At 39.1% G+C, this 23,894-nt stretch overlaps 1 protein-coding gene across 1 annotated transcript; it reads left to right on the plus strand.

The window, feature by feature from the left end:
* The first annotated feature begins 1,869 nt into the window (after positions 1-1,869).
* On the plus strand, positions 1,870-18,528 carry LOC111223786. Its single transcript, XM_022748057.1, has 13 exons — positions 1,870-1,922; positions 4,342-4,408; positions 6,360-6,422; positions 6,690-6,743; positions 6,866-6,967; positions 7,084-7,198; positions 7,663-7,674; positions 7,812-7,850; positions 12,123-12,152; positions 13,043-13,164; positions 13,812-13,850; positions 15,724-15,777; positions 16,390-18,528. The coding sequence occupies exons 2-13, from the start codon at positions 4,370-4,372 to the stop codon at positions 16,471-16,473; spliced, it is 753 nt and encodes a 250-aa protein (XP_022603778.1). The 5' UTR covers positions 1,870-1,922; positions 4,342-4,369; the 3' UTR covers positions 16,474-18,528.
* Positions 18,529-23,894: the final 5,366 nt, after the last annotated feature.

A 23,894-nucleotide genomic window follows, 5' to 3' on the forward strand; every position in this document is an offset into this window, starting at 1 on the left:
CATGTCAGAGAAATCCTGACACCTTCCACCATGTAAAGGTACTGCAAGTTACCTGCTTAGAACCTTCGTAAAAGTGTTTAAGCAAAATTACTTTAAAAGTATGACTGCAAACATCCGCTTTGACTTATTATTACTAATATTATAATGCATTTCCACCAAAGCATTATACATAAGCAGCATTAAAGTTGAGGTTGAGGTTAAGCTAATTCTGTCTGTATTATCTATAGAGCTTAATATCAATAATTAAATACATTGTACTTTAAAAACTGATCATATGCTTTGGAGCTTAATCTGCAAATTAACTACAGGTGTTAATGTAATGAATTAACAGCAGGTCTATCATATACTATTATAAAACTTTCATAGATTTTCGAAGATGATTATTATTTAAACAAATAAAAAAATATATGAAAATGAAATCTTAGTAAAAAATATGAATAGAAAATAAAATAAAATAATTATAAATAAATAAAATAATATCATAATCTCACCTCTATGCAGCGCCACACCACGCAGAAAAAACTGAACAAGATACTCTTTTCCGTGCCACCGCAAGGTGAGAACTGGCAGGGGCACCGGCGGGGATTTTGGGCCCCATGAAAAGACATCGCATTGGGCCTCATCACCACAGACCAAACCAACCCTATAAACAGATATGCAGACAACATTCTGCATAAAGTGGAGTTCACTGATACAAGACTGAAACCCTCTGTAAGAAATGAACTAAAGGCCATGTTTTACGGTTTAAATAAAAATTTAATGCTAGAATTTCAGTTACTACCATTTTCTTGACTTAAATTAGCAGCATACACACCTGTTTTGGGGGCTAGACTGAAGCATTTTGTGTAAATGAGAAAAAAGGAAATGTGGAAGGATGAATTTATGTCATTTTATGTCCAAACAGTCCAGGGTCCCGACCACATAACAACTCTGGCCCTGGCTTAAAGTGAAATATTAAAAAGCAAAAAACACTTGATTGGTCCAAACTAGACAAAACATGCAATGGGTGGAGATGAGCATGATGCACCTAAGGGACTCTCAGACTGTGAGAAACAAAATTCCCTGGTCTAATGAAACTCTTGAGTGACCCAGCCAGACTCCCGACTTGAATCCAACTGAACATCTCTCATCCAACCTGAGAATCAGAAAATCCTCAAATCCAGATGTGCGAGGCTTGTTCCGTCATACCCAAGAAGACTGGGCTGTAATCACTGCCAAAAGTGCTTCAACTAAATACTGAGTAAAGAGTCTGCAAACTTTTGTCAATGTGATATTTCAGTTTTACCTTTATAATAAATTTGCAAAAAAATTCATTAAAAAATGTCATGACATTATGGTGAATTGAATAGATTGATGAAGGAAAAAATGATTGAAACTCTTTTAGCATAAAGCTCCAACATAAGATATGAAGGGGCCTGATTATAGTTTCTGAAGAGAAAGTATATTATATATTATATATCTATACATTGAGAGAAATAAATGTATAGATAAAATAAATTTATAAATAAATAAATAAATGTGGAAATAGCCTACAATTATATGAAAATAAACTAATGAATCATTTGCAACTTTATTTATTTGTTCTTATTTGGCTACATTTAAATGTATTTATTCATTTTTGATTAATGATATATTTTTTTTTATTCGTTCATTCATTTATTTCCAGTAGGGATCTCCGTCGTGCAGTCTGGATAAGATTACATAGAAAGAGAGTCCCTAACTTTCTCCGGGGAGTCAGTTTATTAAAGTGGCGTTGGTGTTTGTCGCTGCTCCTCATTTGGAAACTCCGGGATGATATCATGAGTATGGAACAATAGGAGGAGGGAGAGAAGATGGAAAGTGAAAGTAAAGCTGTCAAAAGGAGAACGAGTGCAGCCTCAAACCAGAGCAGACGCAGGCCGCCAGCAGAACAGCACAGACCGGTGAGTTCAACAACGCAGTTACTGTTAGTGACTTCATTTAGTGTGTGACTTGTTAAAATCCTGTGAATGTGACCATTGCTGTGGACATGCTCGGTCTGGATATGCGAGACTACATCTCTGTATGTTGTGGCAGAGCTCTGACAGAGGAGACGTGGGCAAACCGAAGTGCAGCCGCTAATTACTGCAATTTTTCTGCATGGCGGGTAGAGCGCAACAGGTGTGGGGTGTGCAGGTTGGACAAGACTGGACTACAAATGCATTAGTGTAACACGTCTTTCTCTGGGGTGTAGGTGGGGTGTGGGGTGTGCGGGGTATGTGTGTGTGCTTCTATGCAACTTGCATTCAGTGCAGGGAGATGGATTCCTTTCCTTCCAATAATTGTCTTTCCAGGATCTAGATATCATCTCTCACAGCAGTCCTGCAAATCCTCCATGTGGAGTGAAATGTTATCAACATTGTAAATTAGTGCATTTCTTCATAAGTTAATGTTTATGTGAAATTATTTTAGACGTGGGGCATGTGGTAGGTGGATTTTGGTTAATTTTATTTGGCAAAAAGTGTAATTTTGGTTCATATGCAGGAGAATATCTTTGCACAGCAAAAAAAACAAAAACATTTAGATAAATTGAGTATATATTTTACACCACTTAGTCATTTTTAAGCTTTTAAAAAATGTATCAATAGGTATTTAGTGATTGAATTAACCATCAATGTCATTATTCCCTAGTTTGCTGTTTCTGCTGCCCCCATGTGGCAAAAGAAATCAGTTATTGTAGGTTCAATAAACAGCCATAGCTCACCCATAGTTCAGAAAAGGCCAGATTTTCCCTGTGTGATACTTTTTACTGACCACTAGGGGAGAATGACCTGTACTAACCTGCTAGCATAGCAACATTAAGGCTACAAACAAATGCTCCAACCCTCTTAAAAATAACAGACTGGGAGTGTCCTGGCAGCTGAGTGGATGTTTCATCACATCATCATCAGTTCACATCAGGACAGAGACCAGTGCCCCCCCCCCCACCACCACCACCACCACCACCAACACTGCTTAGGAAGCTGTAAATGCTCCCCTAGAGCTGCAACAATTAGTGAATTAATTGATTAGTAGATCAAAAGAAAATGAATCTGCAACTCTTTTGAGAGTTTGTCTTACATGAATATCTCGGTCTGACAAAACAAGACATGTGATGATGTCATCTTGTGATGTTGGTTATTAGAGCAAACAATGAATCGATTAACCAGGGAAATAAGTGGCAGATTAGTTTAGTCCTCTAAGTTAATATTTTTTCAAGTGTAATTTTTCCATTAATTTTGCACACGCTTTGTTGACATTGAATAAGTTGTACAATATGTGACAATCTGATGTTTATGTGGTAATCCAGCTCAGGTTAGACCTGGTTGAGGTCTGTCTTGTCCTGTCGGGTTGCTCTCATGTAGTAACATGACGGCACAGCACAGATACAATAAAGAAGTACATGGAGCTGTAAGTCAACTGTATAACGTGGTTCTGTGCCAGTGATGTCAGGTTAACTGGCTGGATTGCAGGGATAATGAGGTGGAATGTGAGTTTCACTTCCTCTCTGAAGACTGTGTGTTTAGCCTTCTCCTTTGTTGGTCGCTGGCTTGTATTGTTGTTTTTGGTGATGAATAAGTGAAAGGGAAACTGCAGTTGATACCAAATGAATAAGAGGGATTTCAGTTCAATAGGAAGCAAGTTAATTGTATTTTTTTTTGGGCGACGTTCAGTCTCTGCTCACCCAAAGAACGTTTACAATTACTGTGTCTTAATACACAGATATGTCTAGTTTTTCCTCAATGGCATGATTTTTGATTTGTGCATGCCATGACTGTCTTGCTTTGATCTCGCACACACACACACACACACACACACACACACACACACACACATACTGTAATTCAAACTTTGTAAATCTGAATGGAGTGAGTACAGGGGCCACAGCCTGGACTGAGTAACAGCTGACAAACCCTGATGATAAAATGTCAGACACCACTCTCACTCTACATTCTTTGGTTTGACTAATGATATTGGTTTAAGGATCAGTAGCCTTGATTCCCCTGCACAGACAACAAGCCCTGGTTACTTTTAGCTTCTGAACTGCTGTTTAGTGATGGTATCACTTATACCTGAAACATAGAATACAATAATATAATTATATATATTATAAGAGTATATATATTATCAAAAAAAAACCTGAATCTTAATATGCATTATTAGAAAAAACGGAAATAAAATATATAAATATATACTGTATATAAAATATAAAAAACATGGCCCAAGCCTAATGGTTAATGATATATTCTTGAACTGAACGTTGTTTATGTCGAAGCGACGACAGCGATGACAGCAAACCCGCATATTGCTCTATGAAATGCCTTTCTGCTTCTTCCTCCATAGTGTGGGTCTGGATGGTCACGGTGGAAGCATGACATCATGGAGAAACTTTACCTCCCTGTTTCTCCTTGTAAGTGTCACCTGTGCAGCAATAATGATAATTAATTGTGTGTGTCAATCCTGATGTGAAGGTCAGAATTAGTGTTTTCAGAAGTAGCTGTAGATAGATGGAAAGTATTCACACCCCTTCACTTTCCCCACATTTTGTTATGTTACAGCCTTATTCCAAAATGGATTAAATTCCTTTTTTTCCTTATCAATCTACACACAATACCCCATAATGACAAAGCGAAAAAGGTTTTTTAGAAATTTTTGCAAATTTATCAAAAATAAAAAAATTGAACGTACATAAGTATTCACACCCTTTACTCAGTACTTTGTTGAGGCACCTTCGGCAGCGATTACAGCCTCAAGTCTTCTTGGGTATGAAACTACAAGCTTGGCACACCTTTATTTGGGGTATTTGTCCCATTCTTCTCTGCAGATCCTCTCAAGCTCTGTCAGGGTAGATGGGGAGCGTCGCTGCACAGATATTTTCAGGTCTTTGCTGAGATGTTCAATCGGGTTCAAGTCTGAGCTCTGGCTGGGCCACTCAAGGACATTCACAGACTTGTCCCGAAGCCACTCCTTCGTTGTCTTGGCTGAGTGCTTAGGGTCGTTGTCCTGTTGGAAGGTAAAACCTTTGCCCCAGTCTGAGGTCCTGAGCGCTCTGGAGCAGATTTTCATCAAGGATCTCTCTGTACTTTGCTCCGTTCATCTTTCCCTTGATCCTGACTAGTCTCCCAGTTCCTGCTGCTGAAAAACATCCCCACAGCATGATGCTGCCACCACCATGCTTCACCGTAGAGATGGTATTAGCCAGGTGATGAGAGGTGCCTGGTTTCCTCCAGTCGTGACGCTTGGCATTCAGGCCAAAGAGTTCAATCTTGGTTTCATCAGACCAGAGAATCTTGTTTCTCATGGTCTGAGAGTCCTTTAGGTGCCTTCTGGCAAACTCCAAGTGGGCTGTCATTTCCCTTTTACTGAGTAGAGGCTTCCGTCTGGCCACTCCCTACCATAAAGGCTTGATTGGTGGAGTGCTGCAGAGACGGTTGTCCTTCTGGAAGTTTCTCCCATCTCCACAGAGGAATGCTGGAACTCTGTCAGCGTGACCATCGGGTTCTTGGTCACCTCCCTGACCAAGGCCCTTCTCCCCCGATTGCTCAGTTTGGCTGGGCGGCCAGCTCTAGGAAGAGTCCTGGTGGTTCCAAACTTCTTCCATTTATGAATGACAGAGACCACTGTGCTCTTTGGGACCTTCAATGCTGCAGAAATTTTTGTCTACCCTTCCCCAGATCTGTGCTTCGATACAATCCTGTCTCGGAGGTCTACAGACAATTCCTTTGACTTCATGGCTTAATTTCTGCTCTGACATGCACTGTCAACAGTGGGACCTTATATATAGATGGGACCTTATATAGACAGGTGTGTGCCTTCCCAAATCATGTCCAGTCAATTGAATTTACTACAGGTAGACTCCAATCAAGTTGTAGAAACATCTCAAGGATGATCAGTGGAAACAGGCTGCACCTGAGCTCACTTTTGAGTGTCATAGCAAAGGGTGTGAATACTTATGTACATGCAATATTTCAGTTTTTTATTTTTAATAAATTTGCAAGAATTTCTAAAAATCTTTTTCACTTTGTCATTATGGGGTATTGTGTGTAGATTCATGAGAAAAAAAAGGAATTTAATCCATTTTGGAATAAGGCTGTAACATAACAAAATGTGAGGAAAGTGAAGGGGTGTGAATACTTTCCAGATGTACTGAAGATAGATAGATAGATAGATAGATAGATAGATAGATAGATAGATAGATAGATAGATAGATAGATAGATAGATAGATAGATATGTACATGGATGGATATAAAACAGTGCCGAGGTGAGCAGCCTTCAGGCAGCCTCTGCCTCCTATATAACTTTTTATTGTTATATATGTTTAATATCTCTTCAATGGTGTTGTTAATTTTTTGTCTGCTAGGTGCTCCCCCTGATTGAGCTGTCAAAGGAGGGCTGTTTGGATTACCTGTCAGAGAAGGGAATGGTATATGCTCATCAATCACTATAAACTGATCAAAACAGTCATTTTTACAATAATAACTTGTAGAGAATGAAAAATGAAAATGAAACTATGAGTAAATGGCAGCACTCCCAGGACCCCTGGCAGATTATGTTTTGGTAACCTCCTGACCTCCCGGTATTTCACTGTTACTGGGAACATAACAATTACAGTAATCATTGGCTAATAACAAAAGAGTGATAAACGGTGAATAATACCTTCTGTTTGTCTGCTCCTCTGATCCACTTCAAGGCCATCAACAATCTGTCATATTTGGTCCCCCTTATAAAAGCCAATAGCGCCAAGGTAAGTTACCGAAACAGTTTGCAAAAAATCTAAGTCTGTGTAACTCTGTGTAAATGCATATTGTTAAACAGGGACTGACCTGCATTTGATGAAGTGTACCTCTGTCCTTTTTTCCAATACAGAACACACTCTTATGCACTCTGGAAAAAGGGTGCAGTAGGATTAGAAATGAAGGCAGAAACGATACAGAGAAGCTGTGCAGTCTGTATTATGACTGCTTTCCAGTGAGTGAATGACAAAAAGTTTTTACTCAAATCATGTCACCTTGTAGTTCCATGCTTCATATGAATCGATGATCAATTATTGTATGTGATTATTTTGTTCCTTTTTTCCGCCTCAGAATGACTCACAGCTTGACCAGGGATTATGTGAAGGGTTCAGTGGTCAGAACATCTCTGTGTATAACCTGAGGTGCTTAACAGCCACTGCAATCAATCAGGAGATTAAATATAAAGGTATCAATCACACTGATTCTCTCAAACAGTCAGTGGTGGCTTGTTTACCGGGATGGGACTGAGGGTCTGCTGCTCTTACTAGCTTTACATACATCACATACACACCTCACTTGGAAAAATTAATGGATACCCAAGCTTACTACAAGTGGAGACATGAATATGTGTAAAGTACTGGAACAAAATCGACCCTCAGGCCCACCCAGTAAACCAGCTACCACTTATATATTCTGGAAACAAATACCTGATGCTCCGTCACTGAGGTGAAATCAGCAGGAACAAAATGCTTACTTTTAAAACATAAATATCTTGCTGGCGATTTCAAACAGTGACGGGATAAAATACTAAAAATTTACACAGATTTAATGTCCAATTCTTGCTGTAAAATCATCACCAAACCTGAACATGAAAGCTGTTGTTAAATTGTCAAATTTGTAATTTACTTTTCTGTCTTTCTTGCATCACAGGCTGCAACTATGGTGAGTATACGTGCTGCGCTGTGAGTGTGCGTGGGTGTATTTGCTGATATGAGATCTGGCAATGAAACTGTCTTATCAAGTTTTTGTATTTTTAGTTTATTATCTTAATGCATGTCATATTATTCTCATCTTTTTAGATCATGTGTGCAATCTCTATTCGGAACTGAAATCTACGGGTAAGCCACACATTTTTGTTTAGACATGCAATTTGAGACGTGCATTTGCAATCCCAGAAGTCAAGCATGCTGCTGTATAACTGCAGTGCTCCGTCTCCCCACCCAGTAACACATTTCAAATGTACTGAAATAGAAGGTTTTGTTTTTATTGTTTAATTAATACTAATTGATGGATTATTTTCATGGGTGACGGTCTCTGATTTGATTAAAAACTACTACTTTTTTTACTCCCCACATCCTGGAGTATCAATCCCATCTGAACAGGGCTCTAGCGTAAATTTAAAGGTCCCATATTTTACACTTCTCCTGTGTTTTATTTGTTTTATTTATTTATTTCATTGTGACATCATAAAGTTACAATCCTGACGGCTCATTTTAAGGCTCAGTTTCTGAATACAGGCTCTGTGAACTGACTGAGCACAGTGATAATTTCATAGTATTAATATAGAATCTGGACCTGCTTTATTATCAAAAACACATAGAAATCTCACTTAAATACAATATGGGACCTTTAAGTGAAAAAACTTTATGATCATAAGTGAAAAGCAATTCTAAATCAAGTTTCCTGTACCTCTAGTGCAATGTTAATATTTGCACTGTACTGTCATCGTAACCATAGGTAGAACACAGTTGCTAGCCAAGTGATAATATCAGCATGCTAACATGCTCACAATGATAATGCTAACATCCAGACAGAGCAGGTATGATGTTTACCTGTTCTCCAAAAAACTACAAATGTGAAACTCTTAGTGCCGCTAGAGAAAAAGTCAGGGAATCACCAGAGCCAGATGGGTGCAATATGTACAGTATATATGTTATGTTAACGTGGAAGCTGGACAGGTCTGAAACTAGCAAAGACACTTGCGTTTCGCTTTGCGCCACGTGATAGCCACAGATAGTACCCGCTACTGAGCAGCTTCACCAAGTTCAACCCAATAAGAAACCAAATGGAAAGTGTGTTTTCTGCTGAACACAGACAAAGTACCAGTGCACCAGTGGAATCAGACTAACACGAGCTTCACATGCAGCAGAGCAATTCAGCATCCCCACAAATGACTTAACAGGCTTCTTATTTCACTCTGTGTGGACTGTGTGCAGTGTTACACATGCGTCTGCAGCTGTAACAGTAAAATATATGCTGTCATTTCACACTTCATTTAGAAATAACTCACCTGCTGCTGAGCTTCACAAAACCTCTCCTTTTACTTTAAGTTTTGTATCTGGTTTGCAGCACAGATTTCTGCAAAAGAAAAAAATCTAGCTAGATTCACGTTTATCCAACAAGAATCCTTATAACTAATTCTCTCAATACCAGGGGTGGACCGTAACAAAGTACATGTACTTGAATACTGTAGATAACTATGAGTATCTGTACTTACTTACTTACTTACTTTTACTTTTACTCAGACAAATATTGTACTTTTGACTCCACTACATTTCTATGAAGTACTCGTTACTTTAAAGCAAAGTTTTTAGTCAGAGGAATTTTTTTTACTTTATTTTAAAATGTGATAGACCAATATAAAAAAAATAAAGTAAATCATTAGGAACTGTGCAATGATGCATTGTCATAAAAATAAATGAATAAATAAACTTGTGGTTTATTGTGTTAGTAGTAGTGTTATTTTTAAAAGCAAGTACTCCAGTACTTAACTCCTCCACTCAAGGAAAAGTTTGACTGAACAACTTCCACTTGTATTAGAATAATATTTGACCAGGAGGAGCTCTGCTTTAACTCAAGTAATGGAGCTGTGTACTTTGTCCACCTCTGCTTAGCCTAATCAGTTCAAAGGAGCCATCTTGGTAATGAAACACAGCCTTACTGAAAAAAATCAAGAACTGAGGGCATGACCACCAACTAAATCAACACATACAGTATAGTTACAAATCCAACATTTTTGAGTTTCCTGTACTCCCTGTACTTCCCGTCCTGTCCTTAAATCCGGCCACTAACTTTTCTTATTCTGATACAAACATTTCTGCTTCTTTTCCCTGATATACTACAAAACATATATTTGCTTTTAGTGTCTGCAAAGCCCATATTGTCAGATTTCATCACTGACTGAGTTGCCTGCAATTTTAGATCAAACATCACCGCCACCAACAACAACACCGTCAACAACAAGAGCACTGCCACCAACAACACCGTCAACAACAAGAACACTGCCACTAACAACACCGCCAACAACAAGAGCACTGCCACCAATAACAACACTGTCAACAACAAGAGCACTGCCACCAATAACAACACCGTCAACAACAAGAACACTGCAAGAAACAACACCGCCAGAAACAGCAACAGTATTGCCGCCAATAAAAGCAACACCAAGAGCACTGTCAATAACAACTACAGCAACAACAATAGTCACACAGAGTGAAGTTACAGGGAGTAATGGTAAGATTTATATATTTTATTCAAGTCATGGCTGTAGCAACTACACTCACTGGTTTACTGATTTTATTAACTCACAAATCATTAAACCTCAAACACACTTCCTGTCAGGAGTTTGTTACATTGCAGATGATCATAACAACACTTGTGTCTGTCTCATCCACTGCCTGTGTAACACTCCTGGATTCTTTCCATGGAGAAACAGCTGTGCACTGCCCTTTATCAGAGGTGGCATTTCCTAAAGCCTAACCATTCCTCACCCTTGAAACTTGTTAAAAACAGAAACCTAAGTTTAGAAAAACTTCTGCAGAGCTTGCTCAAAGTACACTCTTCAATCTCCTCGAAATCTGTGGAACAAGTTTGTGCCCACACCTGACAACAAACTTGGACAAGCTGTAAGATTTATGTTGTATCAAAAGACTCATCTAGCAAATGGACGTCTGGTTACATTTCCTGCTTGCATTGAAGAGCAGCACACAGCCGCTTCGCCCTGAGTTTTTCAGCCTCAAACAGGGCAAAAGGAGAATATGTTCAATGCTACAGTGCACTAGTGGTGAAACTAACCTAATCATGTTAAAACAATAAATGATAACTAGAAAATTCCAGGGAAATTTTGAGTGCCACGGGGGCTACTGCCGGGATGAGTACATGATTTATTTCCAGTGTTCAAAAGTCACCCTGATCATATTCTGGTTTTGAGAAATGTCTTGCTATAAAAGACTCTGATATAAAACAATGTCACATCCCTCCATCATGTATTATGTGGGAAATATCTCATATTCTGTGTTGTTTTTTTTTTTTATAAAACAAGAGGCAACATGTCTTCAAACTGGCATTTAAAGGGTTAAAATCCTGAAAACTAATAAACATTTGGTAGGTTTGAGCAGAACTGAAGTGGTTTAAGAGATGTATGCAAAAAAAAGCAGAAAAAAATATTGATATATGATGATTTTATAGCATTTTCTTTGGGTGTCCTTTTTTGGACGCGAGGAACCCCAGAGGGTACAAAATGTGTTACCAGTGTATAATAGACCTGTAACAGTAACTGACATTAGATTTTAAAAATATGTCAAAAAAGACACTTTCTTGCAGAAATCCATACCTTCAGCTGTAACACAGCCAAAATGATCAGCTAATCAAAAAAGAAAAGTGAAGAAAATGTCCAAAAAAGGACAGAGGGACCCCTGAGGGTTAATAAATCCCATGAACCGCTATTTAAATTACCGCTATTATGTTTTTTTCGGTGCTAAATTTAACATTACTGGGGAGGAGAGCAACGCGACTAGAAGTGACAGCGAGAGAGGGCTAGTAGCTTCTCCTCTCCTCTGTCTCAGCGGAGACCGTCACAACTTCATTCACTCATTTAACAAAACTAAAAGAAAAGCAACAAAGGAAGCAGTAAATGGACTTACATATTTAAGACCTAATTAAATGTAATTTAAGACCTAACATGCGGCTAATGTAAAGCTAGCGGAGTTGTTGTGTCACGTCAGCTTACTGAGTCAAAAACTGATGATGTGACTCCTTAGGAAAACAAAGAGAAAAATGTTCACTAATGTGGTAGCTGATGATGTGGAGACAATGGCGTCCCTGCTTCCTAATATGTTGCCAGTGCTGTTGTTGTGCTGATGTTGCATGTTGCTTTATCCGAGGCTGTTTTAGCTGCATGGGCCTTGTCTTTTATAGTAGGTGCTGCAATCTATCTGAAATCGAACCATTCCCTAAACAAGATTCCAGTTTGTGGTTTTCGTTTTTCATAATATTTTGTCAGTTGTGAAATTTCTTGAATCGGGAATTTTTACACTTTTAAATATTGCTGAGGAGTTCTCAAAAAATATGGAAATTGTACTGATGTAAGTTTGTTTTTTCTCTTTCCATAGCCGCAGCTTTAACAAGTAAACATGAAGCAGGTAAGATTTTTTTTTCTTGATTAAAATGTCTATGTTTGGGTCAATATGAATATGTCAGGTAGTTCATAAAACCTTGGGAAATTGTGAAAAATAATAATCGCGTGTCTTCAGACTGCATGATTTATCTGACCAACCACAAATCCTCAATTTTCAGGATCCAAATTTGAATTTTTGTTGATAAATTACTTAAATAATTAATAAAACAATTAATCAGTTATTAAAATGGTTGCCAGTTACTTTTCAGGCCCATGTTTCTCCTCTGTGTATTGTTAAAACAAGACATTATAATTAAAGAAATAATTAAAGAATAACATCTTTGCCTTACACTTTAGGTTTGTAATAGTACTGACATAGTTTTTTTTAAATCTTTCCATAGACAATAAGAGTATAGACGACAAAGGTCAGCATTTTTTCCTTCATTAAGATTTGCAGATTTTGGTTAATACAGATAAAGTTTTTATTTCTCATTATAATTATTTCAATATTATTTATGATCTTTTGTCAGTAGGCGAGCTGGCTTCAGATGTTTATCACTAGGTTGGACTTCTGAAATCAGCTGGGCAATAGCTAATGTACATTACTTGGTATATATTTGTACTGTAAGTATAATATATTGGAACAAATTATTTTTAATTTACATCTCCATTTACCATCTTCCTCTAGTGCCTATGTAGCCGTCAGCTCTGAGCTCAGGTCTTAGCTGGTTTTAATGTTTCTAACAATGTTTCTGTCCCAACTGAAACGATTTGACTCAAAAATTTGTTGAGCACAGGTTAATTAAGAGTTTAGCTAAGGGTTTTCAAGACTAATTGACTGATGTATGCCTCTGTTGTTGTTTGTTTGGTAACATTAATGGAAGTTGTCTCTGTCTCTGATCTCTCCTCAACAAGGTCCTGTTAACATGATGAGTTTATTAATGATTTCCATGATCCTTAACCTGCTCCTGCCACTGACTGTTTACCTCCTCATGCGCATGAGGACACAGAACCGGACTCAGGACCGGATACACATGGTGAGTGTAAGCAAAAATGTGTTTGTTGTTTAAATTGATTGCTCCAAATAGATGACAACCAGTGTAACAGCTACACTGTGAGCACAATCAGCATAAAAGCCAGGTAGCAAAATACATCTCTCAGATGCGCTGTGATGCATCCTCAGTGATGTTCCTGGGGTCATCAGGGGTTTCGGGTCTTTCAACATCAGACCCCCTCAACCCAGGTGAGCCAGATGTGAGCCACGGGCTTGCTCTCTTTGCCCAAAGCGGTCCGGTGGCTCTCTCTGCAGCTTCGGTGACAGACCGTATGGCCCCTGTCTTTGCTGCTCCAGAGATCCCTAACCCAGTCACGGCTTTACAGAGCGAGCGCCCTGCGAAACCTTGACACTCATTTCAGTTGCGAGCATGCCAGCTGTGCTCTTTTCACCAGCTGCTTAAGCATTATCAGCATAACAGATATTCAAGTGACCTTTAGTGTGATTTGTTCGAGGAATCGTGGAGTGCGTGTTACAGTTTCCCAGTGAAAACTTGTGGGTAGTTTAAGGAAATATTTGAAAATCTCAGTATTAAAAAAAAAAAACCCTTAAATGCTGATAAATAAATGAACCCCTGCTTGTTGTGCATTTACATGTAGCGCAGCATCAAAGCAATTCTTTCTTTTTCAGGATGGACTCTGGAGGGACCCGGGAGATTGGCCGTTGGAGGTACTATTGCAGATATTTTTCAGTTATGGTGAAAACCTGATTCACACTGTGTCTTTATAGTATGAGGAGTGCAGCACTTCCTACTAAGCCTGCGGTGATGATGTTGTAACACAGTAGCTTTGGAGGGTATTCAGACCTCGTAAGCTTCTGCACACTTCATAGATACATTTTGGCAGTTTATCTTCAGCTTATCTCGGAAGATGTTCTGTAGGGTTCAAGTCTGGACTTTAGCTGGTCAATTGGAGGTCAGTCAGAGACTTGTCCGGAAGCCACCCCAGCACTGTTTTGGCTGTGTGCTTTGGGTCATGGACCTCTCTGTATTTTGGTTTCATCTCTCCATAAGTTTGCCGGGTTTTGGCCAGACAAAATGTTATGCATAACTCCTCTAAATGCCATCTGGGAAATCGCCATACGAGCTCTCCCAGGCCATTTACCCATATACTCAAAGTGGTTTTCTGTCATGCCACTCTACCATTAATAGTTTTCTCATATCTGCAGAGGACTTCAGCAGTCGCTCTGTTTGAGTGACTTTTGGGTTCTTGCCAACTCTAGGAAGAGTCCTGGTGGTTCCTAACTTCTTCCACTCCACAGTTTTATCACAGAGAGTTCATTAGACTTCATGGTTTGGTTTTTGTCCATTTATGCAGTGTAAACAGTGAGTTCCTATATAAACAGGTTTGAACCTGTCTAAACTATGTCCACATTTATTTAGTTTGCCACAGGTGGACTCCGGTCAATTTCCAGACACATCTCAAGGATATTTAGAGAAAACAAGATGCACTCGACAGTTTGGAGCATCACAGAAAAGAGGCTGAATAGAGATTTCAGTTTTTGATTTATAATAAATTTGCAGAAATTCCTTAAAACACATTTTTACTTTGTCATTATGAGTTATTGAGTGTAGATTGATGGTCAAAAATGGCAATTTTATCCATTTACAATTAAATCTACATCGCAAACTGTGCAAAAGGTGAAGGGGTCTGAATACTCTCTGTACAATTACTACTTTTCATCTGATCATTTTTCTGTGGTCTGCTCCTGGAACGTGGATGTTAATGATGTTTAGCGTGATAAATCTGAATGAACCCAGTTAACAAAATGAAACTTCTGGCCCAACATATGCCTGGGTCTTCTGCCCAAGTCCGGCCCATAAACACCTGGGCAGATTCTGGCTCTTATCCTTCAGTATTAACTGGGAAATTTTCTCTGTGTGCACCAGAATTGGTTCAGATGTAGAAGTAGTATCTGCAATCATGCTATATATGGGCTGGATTTAGGCCACAGAACTGTGCGCACACTGAGCCAGAAGAAAACAAACATGTGACCAGATATATTTTGATCTCTGGGCAGGGGGTCAAGGGGTTGTTGTTTAACCAGCTCTGTCTGTGGGTCAAGACAGCTCACATTAGCTGCATTTTATTATTAACAGACAGGAGTCATACCACTGATTTTCAAGTTTCTAAACAAAATCTATGTTCACAGTGTACTGCAATAAAGTAACAGCAAAACAGTGGCTGTCTGGAAGGAGGTAAATGAAACCAACAATGATAGTAACAGTCAGAAAATAGGCAAAAAGTGCTTTAAATGCCCAACCCTGCCACTGTAATAGAGTGTGGATAGTTAGTATCCACTCAAATCACCTCAGTAACCATCAGTGTTACCCAGTACTGTCTGATTGAGTGAATGTTTTTGTTTTAACTAGTGTTAAAACCTTTATGAGTGATTCTCAAAGCAGTGAAGCATAGAAGTTAATTTGTCAGCTCCAGTATCTGTTCGGGGTGAAGACAGAATCTGGTCTTTCCAAAACTTGGTCAGTTTCTTTAAGAGTAGTAATTTACTACTGTACTCTTAACCAAACCTGGCTTTCCCTCAGGCATCTGAACCCACATCCCCTGGGAATGAAGTAGAGACCACGCAGTTAATGCAGGTAATTATGTCATTATAATGTCTGTGTGCTTTTCCCAGCGTGGCCTTTAAAGTAGCTTTGTGTTTTCATGGTTTTGCTAATGAATGTGTTGTGTGTGAAAGCTGAATTAAGTGACCAGAGAGAGTCCAGGCCGTTATCTGTCCAGAAAAGACATCTGGATCTGTAGCTTCTAGAGACTTCTCTCTCTGCTGGGCAGGTAGTGAACAGCTGACTTGTCTGAGCTTGTTTGAGATCCTGTTAAATGTCTCAACATCTTCTGGGTGGATTGACACAAAATTTGGTACAAAACTTTAATGGTTCCCAGGTGATGTATTCATGTCAGTTTTGATGTAGCCCCACCAGCAGTGTGACATTTCTAGCTAGCAGATGCAAGTTTGTTAGCAAATGTTAGCATGCTGAAACCATACACTGAGATGGTGAAAATGGGAAACATTACTTATTACACTTACAAGGCATGTTAACTTAGTCAATAAGAGCATGGTATCATGCTGATGTTAGCGTTTAGCTCAAAGCAGCAGCCTCACAGAGCTGTTAGCATAGCTGTAGATTCTTGGTCTTGTTAATGTGTCTGTCCATGTCTCACAGTCTCTTGTTTCTCTCTTTGTCTTAAAGCCCACTGAGTGTCACTCCGTCGTCACAACTTCAGCTGATACGATTGAGGAAGACTGCACCGTGGGAAACTCATTGCAAGGTTAAGGATCGGATTTACAGCACTGGCTCTGTGTATTCTTCATGCAGCAAAGCTGTGGGATCAGGATATCAGGAGTATCAGCTCCACACTGCTTCGTAACAGGTGATGCCTTTTTCGGGGGGAAAAAACTCAAATGTGAACTTCAAGCATGAGGAGAAGTGAGAGGGAACGAGCTGCAGCATGCCAACTCACTGATTTGTAAAGCAATCTGTTATCGCGATGAACCATTGCATTACTGCAGGAAGTGAAATGAAGGGCAACAGGACCTTAAGGTCACATCGGACTGGAACAAATTTTGAGGAATTTGTGTGTGCCCCATTTTTGTTTTCACTGACCAGGAGCTGACCAAACAGAAACACATGGGTATTAATAAAGATGTTGATTTAGAGACTGTTTCCCAAAGATGACAGAGAGGACAAAGCAAACACCAGAATCAGTTTAGTTTAGTTTATTTTGGTCATTTTCCAACTTTATTTTTTTGGGCACTAAAACAAAAGATAAACCAGAAAAAAAACAAGTACATTTTAAATGTCAAAACAAAATGCTCTCACTGGGATTATAATCACCAAAAAACATTTTAGAAAACAACTGGCGCAGATCTTACCAGAGAGGTTGTCTGATGGTGGGGCTTCATTACACCTGATGTCATAGCTACTGGTTTTTGTTTGCATCAGCGATGGCAACGCTTATAAAATATACTCCACATACTGAAGTTTGCTGTATACGCTAAGCTATCTCTAGAGTTAAAGTCTGCAGCCCTTTCCATAACAGTGTAACCATATGATATTTCATAAACTGTGAAATTATACCGTAGTTGAAGGGAAAAGTTCTGCCCTCACAAGCTTTGTTAACAGACATCCAACAGTGTGCGTTTGTCTGTGTGTGTGTGTGTGTGTGTGTGTGTGTGTGTGTGTGTGTGTGTGTGTGTGTGTGTGTGTGTGTGTGTATGTGTGTGTACATATATTCCTTGGAAATGTTACAAATGGCTCTCAAACATATTCAAACTAATTACTAACTACTGACTAAACTAAGTCTTTTTTGCTTCTAGATTATGAGCCTGTTTGTACAGTGTTTGTGTTGAATAAATTCATGGTTCAACTCATGTTCAACCATTTAGCAAATGTGATGTTTTGCTTTTATACTTTTTGAGTCATTCAGTTTATTTATGGTGCTTTTAAGAGACAGAGTGCGACTGACAAGGTGTTTGTGTGTGTGCATGTGAGGTTTTACACATGTAGCTAGGAACTGTGTACTTGTGTACTGTACACTCTGATCAGGGCTGAATCATCATGTATAGACTGAAGTATTTGAAAGGTGAGGAGGCAGAGATGACCTGCAGGCAGTAATAATCTCACTGGTTGAGATTAATCTGCGAAAGGTCAACAAAGACAGAAAAAAAAAAAATCAATTCAGTTTGAATTAGTCAGATAGGTAACTCCCACCCTGAAGCTCCATCCTCTGATGTTTAACTCCTCCCCTGTAACTGTGCTACAAGACCAGCTCTGCGTACCACATATAATTACATAGGTCTACACAAAATCCAATGTATTTACATAACAAAGATTCAAAGTTAACTTTAGAAAAGCGAGATTGTTGATATTTTTTATTTTGGATTCACATATTGGAGATAAAATGGATTTGTGCATAGTAACCAGAGGATCTAAGCTATCACTGGTGTCTGTGTTTTTATTATTTAACTCCTGTGGAATTTTTTGTTTGTATGTGTTTTGTAAAAAGTGAAGAAAAAATATTTTCATTGTACATTTACTGTATGTTTGTGTAGAATTCTTCTGTGATTTAAGCTTCTCTCAGACTATCATGATGGTAGCCGTTTTTGGAGAACATTTAGACACGCCATGTAAATGTAATGTTAATGTTTTGCTCCAGGCCCGTTCACCTCAGTGTCCTCAGGTCACTTCCATTGCTCTGTGCCACCATGGCTTTTTTGATCCTACCACTGGGGGACACCAAAGTCCAAAATTAAAAATTCTTCACATAGCAACTTTAAAATGTGTAAACACCATGACAGTGCTTAACAAATAAAGTTGACATTGGTGACATTGTTTGTTTAGAGGCTATTCCTTTCCTGCTTCATGTCTTTCTTTTTTGTATTCCTTAAACATACAGTAACTAATTTTCTTTTCTGGCCACTTTTTTTTGGGGGGATGTTCTCAGGGGAAATATCTGAAATCCTCTAAACCTTCCACTATGTTCACCAGCGAGTCTTTTTAGTACTGAGCAGATTTTGTACAGTGGGTTTTTAGAGCTTTTTTTCCAGAAAACTGCTGCCTGGTGTGGCCGAAAATGACGCTATTAGAGCGGTGAGAATGACCCAAACAGTAAAGCCATGGGCCAGACAACTAAATGAGGTGAAACTGAAATGCTGGGGGAAGCTCATAGACTGTATAGATTGACATAGCGTCCGTGACATCAACCATAGGTTTGTGAAGAGTGGTTTTGAAGTGAGCTGCTCCGCCTTCACCATCTTGGCAATGCCTGACTCCATCGAACTCCCGGGTAATCAAAAAATAGGCAAAGAAGAGGGGCATGTGTGAATGCCGGTTTGTGGCAAGCATTCGCTCAACCGCCTGTCAATCAAAGCTGCACGCCCTCAATTATGATTCACTTTAAACCTTAATAAAATTTAAACTGGTGAGAAAAATTAACCCCCGTACAGTTGTCATACGAGGAAATTAGCTATAGCTATATATGACCACTTTTGGAACCAGACTCAAGTGGTAATTTGAGGAACTGTATTTTTTGGCATTTCAGGCTTTTTCAGCCCCATAATTTGCCGCTTGGAGGAGCTGCAGCTATAATTCTCTGTACATTCATCACCACCTTGATGACATGTTTTACAGTGTTTTGAGTTTCAGTAGATTGCTCAGCCTCAACACCTGGCTCTCATCTGCATGACTACAAAGTCTTACACTTTACTGAAATTGATTAATTGATTGGTTTTAATGTCTGCTGGGAATGTGGACGACTTTTTAGTGCAGATGGCCTTTACCTGAACAAAGGTGGTATGCATCCCCATGCCCCCTTTTCTACCTGCCCATCACATCTCCACAACATGCCCATCCACCACTTCGAGCACTGACCGGCCCCACAGTTAATGATGCTCCGCTGGTCCCAGTTCCTACCACAAATGTTCCACAACATATACAGTCACACTCACCAAGCATTTCCAATGTCCCTATCAGGATTACTAACAAGTAAAGAAGTTAGACAAACAATTTAACAAAAATCCAGACAACAACCCCAGCCCCCGTCTTAACCCAACAGACTACTTGACTCACCTCAACATCAGATCCCTCTCTACTAAAAAATATTTATTTCAAATGATTTTATTTCTTCAGCTGATTTAAATTTTATGTTTTTAGCAGACTCTACGGTTACATTCCAGTTATCAGTCATCTTGCTGGATCATGTCCTCCAGACTACGACTGCTTTGTTTTAGATTGTACTGATTTTTCTTCCTTCCAGGGGTTCTTCTCTGAACCTCTTGGCCATCACCCAGTTATAGTTGCTAAACATGCCGACTCCTTTTTGATGAACTATCTGCCCGAGGAAATAAAGCTGTTTGAGTCAGTGCCATCTTATCAAGACTCCTCTTAAAACAAGCTTCTACCAGAAAGCATATCCTCATTTTACCTGAGCTGCCTGTTTATTTAATTGTTTACTTTAACTGTTTATTTTACTTTGCAACTGTGTTTTGAAAAGTGCTATTTGAATAAAGTTATTATTTATTATTAACATATTACTATTATAAAAATATCAATTATGTTGTATGTTTTTATGTTAGATGTTGGGAAGACAGACTAATGATTACATGGGTATGAGTAATGATTACATATCCTGTTGGGTGCAGGTGAAGTGGTCTCAGACTTTTGGACTGCACACTGTGTATATTACATTAACTGTTTGGTAGACATCAACATGCTAGCATTACCCTTGTAAGCATGTTAGTCTTGCTACATGAGTTCCTTACCATCACCGACTTACCATCCAAACATTGTTGGAGAAACTGCAATTGTATTTGTGCAAAACAATTAAAAATATCTATTTTTAAATAAAAGGATCTGTCAGGAGATATGTAGAACGTCACATCTCTCATCTAAAGAGAATATGTCAGAGATCACAGAATTTTTAGACTCACACTATAAGATTTTGTAAAAACTGTTGATCTTTCAGGGTCCCTATTTGGAAGACGAGATTCCTTTGATATTATTTCCCATCATGCTACTAGTGTAGATATACAGGAAGAAAAACCTTTTTTTTTCCCAGACTTTTTTGCTGTTTGTCATTCTACATTTTTTTTATTATTACTATATATATATAAAGTTAGCAACTCAATGCAATAATTGTCATGATCTGTTTCTAAATGACATTTTTTGGACTTTGTTTTTATGATTTCTTGTTTTATTTTGAAATGATTTCCTTTTGTTCAGTTACCCTTGTCTCTCTTATATATTCAATATTATGATAATAATTAACATGTTTTATTTCATCAGAACATCAAGACATGTCTCATGACTTTAGACAGCTTGGACGATCACAGAGATGATGGAAGCGCACTGTAACTTAAGAGCAAGTCTGTTTGTAGGTTAGTGGTTCTTGCGTAAGTCCCAAAGTCTTCAACCTGAGAAAGTGCGAGTCTGAACAAAAGGTATCTGTTTCAGTCAATCACCCTGTCACTGATGAGAGTCATCAGGATGAGGGTGAGAAAGAAAGTATTAACAGTGAGACTGGCAATGATCGGCAGACTGCATTCCATACCCATGACTACATCAAAGCATTGTGGATCACCCCAGGTCAAAAGAGTGGGTGTGGAAAGGCAGATGGAGTCTGTCATCTTACACAACACCATGGACGTCTAAGAACAAGCAACAGATCAAGACTGAACTAAACATCACTAAAGCCCTGCTATCAATTACAGTGTTTTAGTTCTCTCTAAAAGCAGTTGTATGTAGCACTAAAGCAAGTAAGGACCAGAAATAAAAAGAAATGGGAGAAATCAAAACAGTGCAGACTTAGTCTATTCCTTGATGTGTTCCAGGCAAACCAAATGGGCCAAGACGCTTGATGCACTCTCAACATCCTAGCAGACTCCAACAACTACCTAAAAAAACATCGGACAGACATTAAATTTCGGTTGGAAATTAAATTCAGGTTGATGTCAAAGCCCAACGTTGGCGAATATACATTGTGACGTTTAGCAGATGTTGGGTTTAGTTCACAACCAGAATGTTGGTATTTCTTTTGTCAAGATGGCGTTGGCATGAGGCATTTGATAGACGTAGGATTTTGGTAAACAACATAAAACCAACAAAATATCAGCTGTCAGCTGTCATCAGTAGTTTACATCAAATTAATGTTGTAGACGTTGTCCCAACTTTGAACTTTGGTCACCTGACCTCACAACCTCCCTTCAACCAAATATCAACATCTGATGACATCTGTGGCCAGCTGCTAGGGTGTTGGTGTCAGGAGAGGAGGTGCTCGTGGAAGAGATGAGTCTTCAAGAAATTCTTGAAGATGGAGAGAGATGCACCTGCTCTGATAGCATTTGGCTGATTGTTCCACCATTGGGGAACCACCGAAAACAGTCTGGACTAAGATTGCATGGTATGCAGGGAGGCCAATGCCAGACGATGTTCGTTGACCGAGAAGGAGAACAAGGCTGATTGAGTTCAAGTAGATTGGTGCAGACGCAAAGGTTACACTGTAAGCAAGCATTAGTGACTTGGATTTGATTTAGGCAGCCAGAGGTCGTCAGTGGAGGTCAATGAGCAGCAGAGTGACCTGTATCCTCTTAACCAGACACGCTGCCCCATCCCACATGGTTCCCACGCACATAACAAAATCAACATATTTAATATTTTCTGAATTCTATGATCATAGACATCATCAGAAGCTTTTATCTTCCCTGGTGATGCTGTCTCAGGCGTTGACTGCAGCCACCTCCAGTTCTTGCTAAAGGCAGGGAGGCCCCTGCCTTTAGTCTGGTTATCAGTGAGTGGACTGCAGCTCAATCTCAGATCACGGATTGAGATCAGGTGATTGACTGTGCCAGCTGAGGATATTCCTCCTCTTCTCTATTAAAAGATCTTTAGTGGCTTTGGCTGTACATTTAGGATCCTAAAATCATCAGTAACCACAACTGTGCCAGTTCCAAACATACTCCAACCATTACAGAACCACCCCCATTGGTTTTTCTTTCCACTCTACATCATTTTAACAGGAGTTGATTTTTGTCTCGTCAGTCCATTGAACTTTGATGCAGAACTCCACTGGTTTCTTTTTGTATGATTTTTGTGAACTGCATCCTGGAATTTCTGTTTTCGAAGCTTATTATGTTTTTGCAGCTTGTGGTGAATCTGAGGTTATCATCGGGAAGTGACTGTTGAAATATGTATGCCTACATCCTTTTTGACTTGCTGTGCCATAAATGGGTTTTCCTTCAAATCCTTACTTACACTTCGGCCTACAATCCAGGTCATTTGCCATTGTCTAGTTTGCCTATGCACTTCTGTTTTTTTAGAATATACCCAACTGTTGATTTTGCAAACCAACTACCTTCGATATCTCTGATATATTTCTTCTTTTGTTTTGAGCCCGATTATTCTCTTTTTCACTTGCATGGTGACTTCTTAAACATTGTCATGCCAAACATGAAAACCGCTTGACTCACCAGTCCACCTTTACAGCCAAGAGGTAAGAGCTAAATCAAACTACTAGTTGGAAGTTTAGTGGTGGTGATGATGAAGTCATGTGACATAGTTCAATTGGAAAATTGGTTCCAACTGTCCAAATACTAAAAGTCTGGACTGTATGCAACCCTTGCCAAGTTCTCGCCAACTCAGTGTGTGGACATGAAGTTGCACTTCATGGAATGAATGTATATCATGTTTACAACAAGGCTTTACTACGGAGGAATGAAGGCCCTATTTTGTCACACACAGCAGGAGAAAAGCTGTTCAAATGAATATCCTGGGTCATTGTTGAGATGGCAACAGAGTCAAATGCCCCAAGCAAGCAGGGCCGGACCCCAACTTCTGTTTTTCTCCTGCTTTCATGCTCTAACACTGGTCCCAAATGTTGGCAACCAATTTGACAAAATTGGTGGCTTATGACACTTGACTTTACATGACCCTATTGTTTCCTTCTGTGAGACCACACACACACAATGCTAACTCACACACAAGCAAACAGTGCAGTTACACATGACACGAATCTGAGGGAACCATTAAGGACTGGCACAATATGATCAGCGAAAACCAGCTGATGGCCACACAAAAGACAAATATGCAAATAAGAGAATAGAAAGACATGAAAACAATATAATATCTGATTTAAAGGCTTTTATTCTTTCCAGATCTTCAAACCATTTTTAGTGCCAGCAAAGCTGCGTCTTCTGTGTGTG

The sequence above is a fragment of the Seriola dumerili genome, unplaced genomic scaffold (assembly GCF_002260705.1).
Source record: "Seriola dumerili isolate Sdu_G_001 unplaced genomic scaffold, Sdu_1.0 BDQW01000113.1, whole genome shotgun sequence".
In the NCBI taxonomy this organism is placed as follows: Eukaryota; Metazoa; Chordata; class Actinopteri; order Carangiformes; family Carangidae; genus Seriola; species Seriola dumerili.

Excerpts from the sequence above, each read along its gene's own strand:
- LOC111223786 (XM_022748057.1), top strand. The coding sequence starts at position 4,370 with ATGACATCATGGAGAAACTTTACCTCCCTGTTTCTCCTT. Across the intron at positions 12,153-13,042 it reads AACAAGTAAACATGAAGCAG|GTCCTGTTAACATGATGAGT; the intron begins GTAAGATTTTTT and ends CTCCTCAACAAG. Across the intron at positions 13,165-13,811 it reads CTCAGGACCGGATACACATG|GATGGACTCTGGAGGGACCC; the intron begins GTGAGTGTAAGC and ends TTTCTTTTTCAG.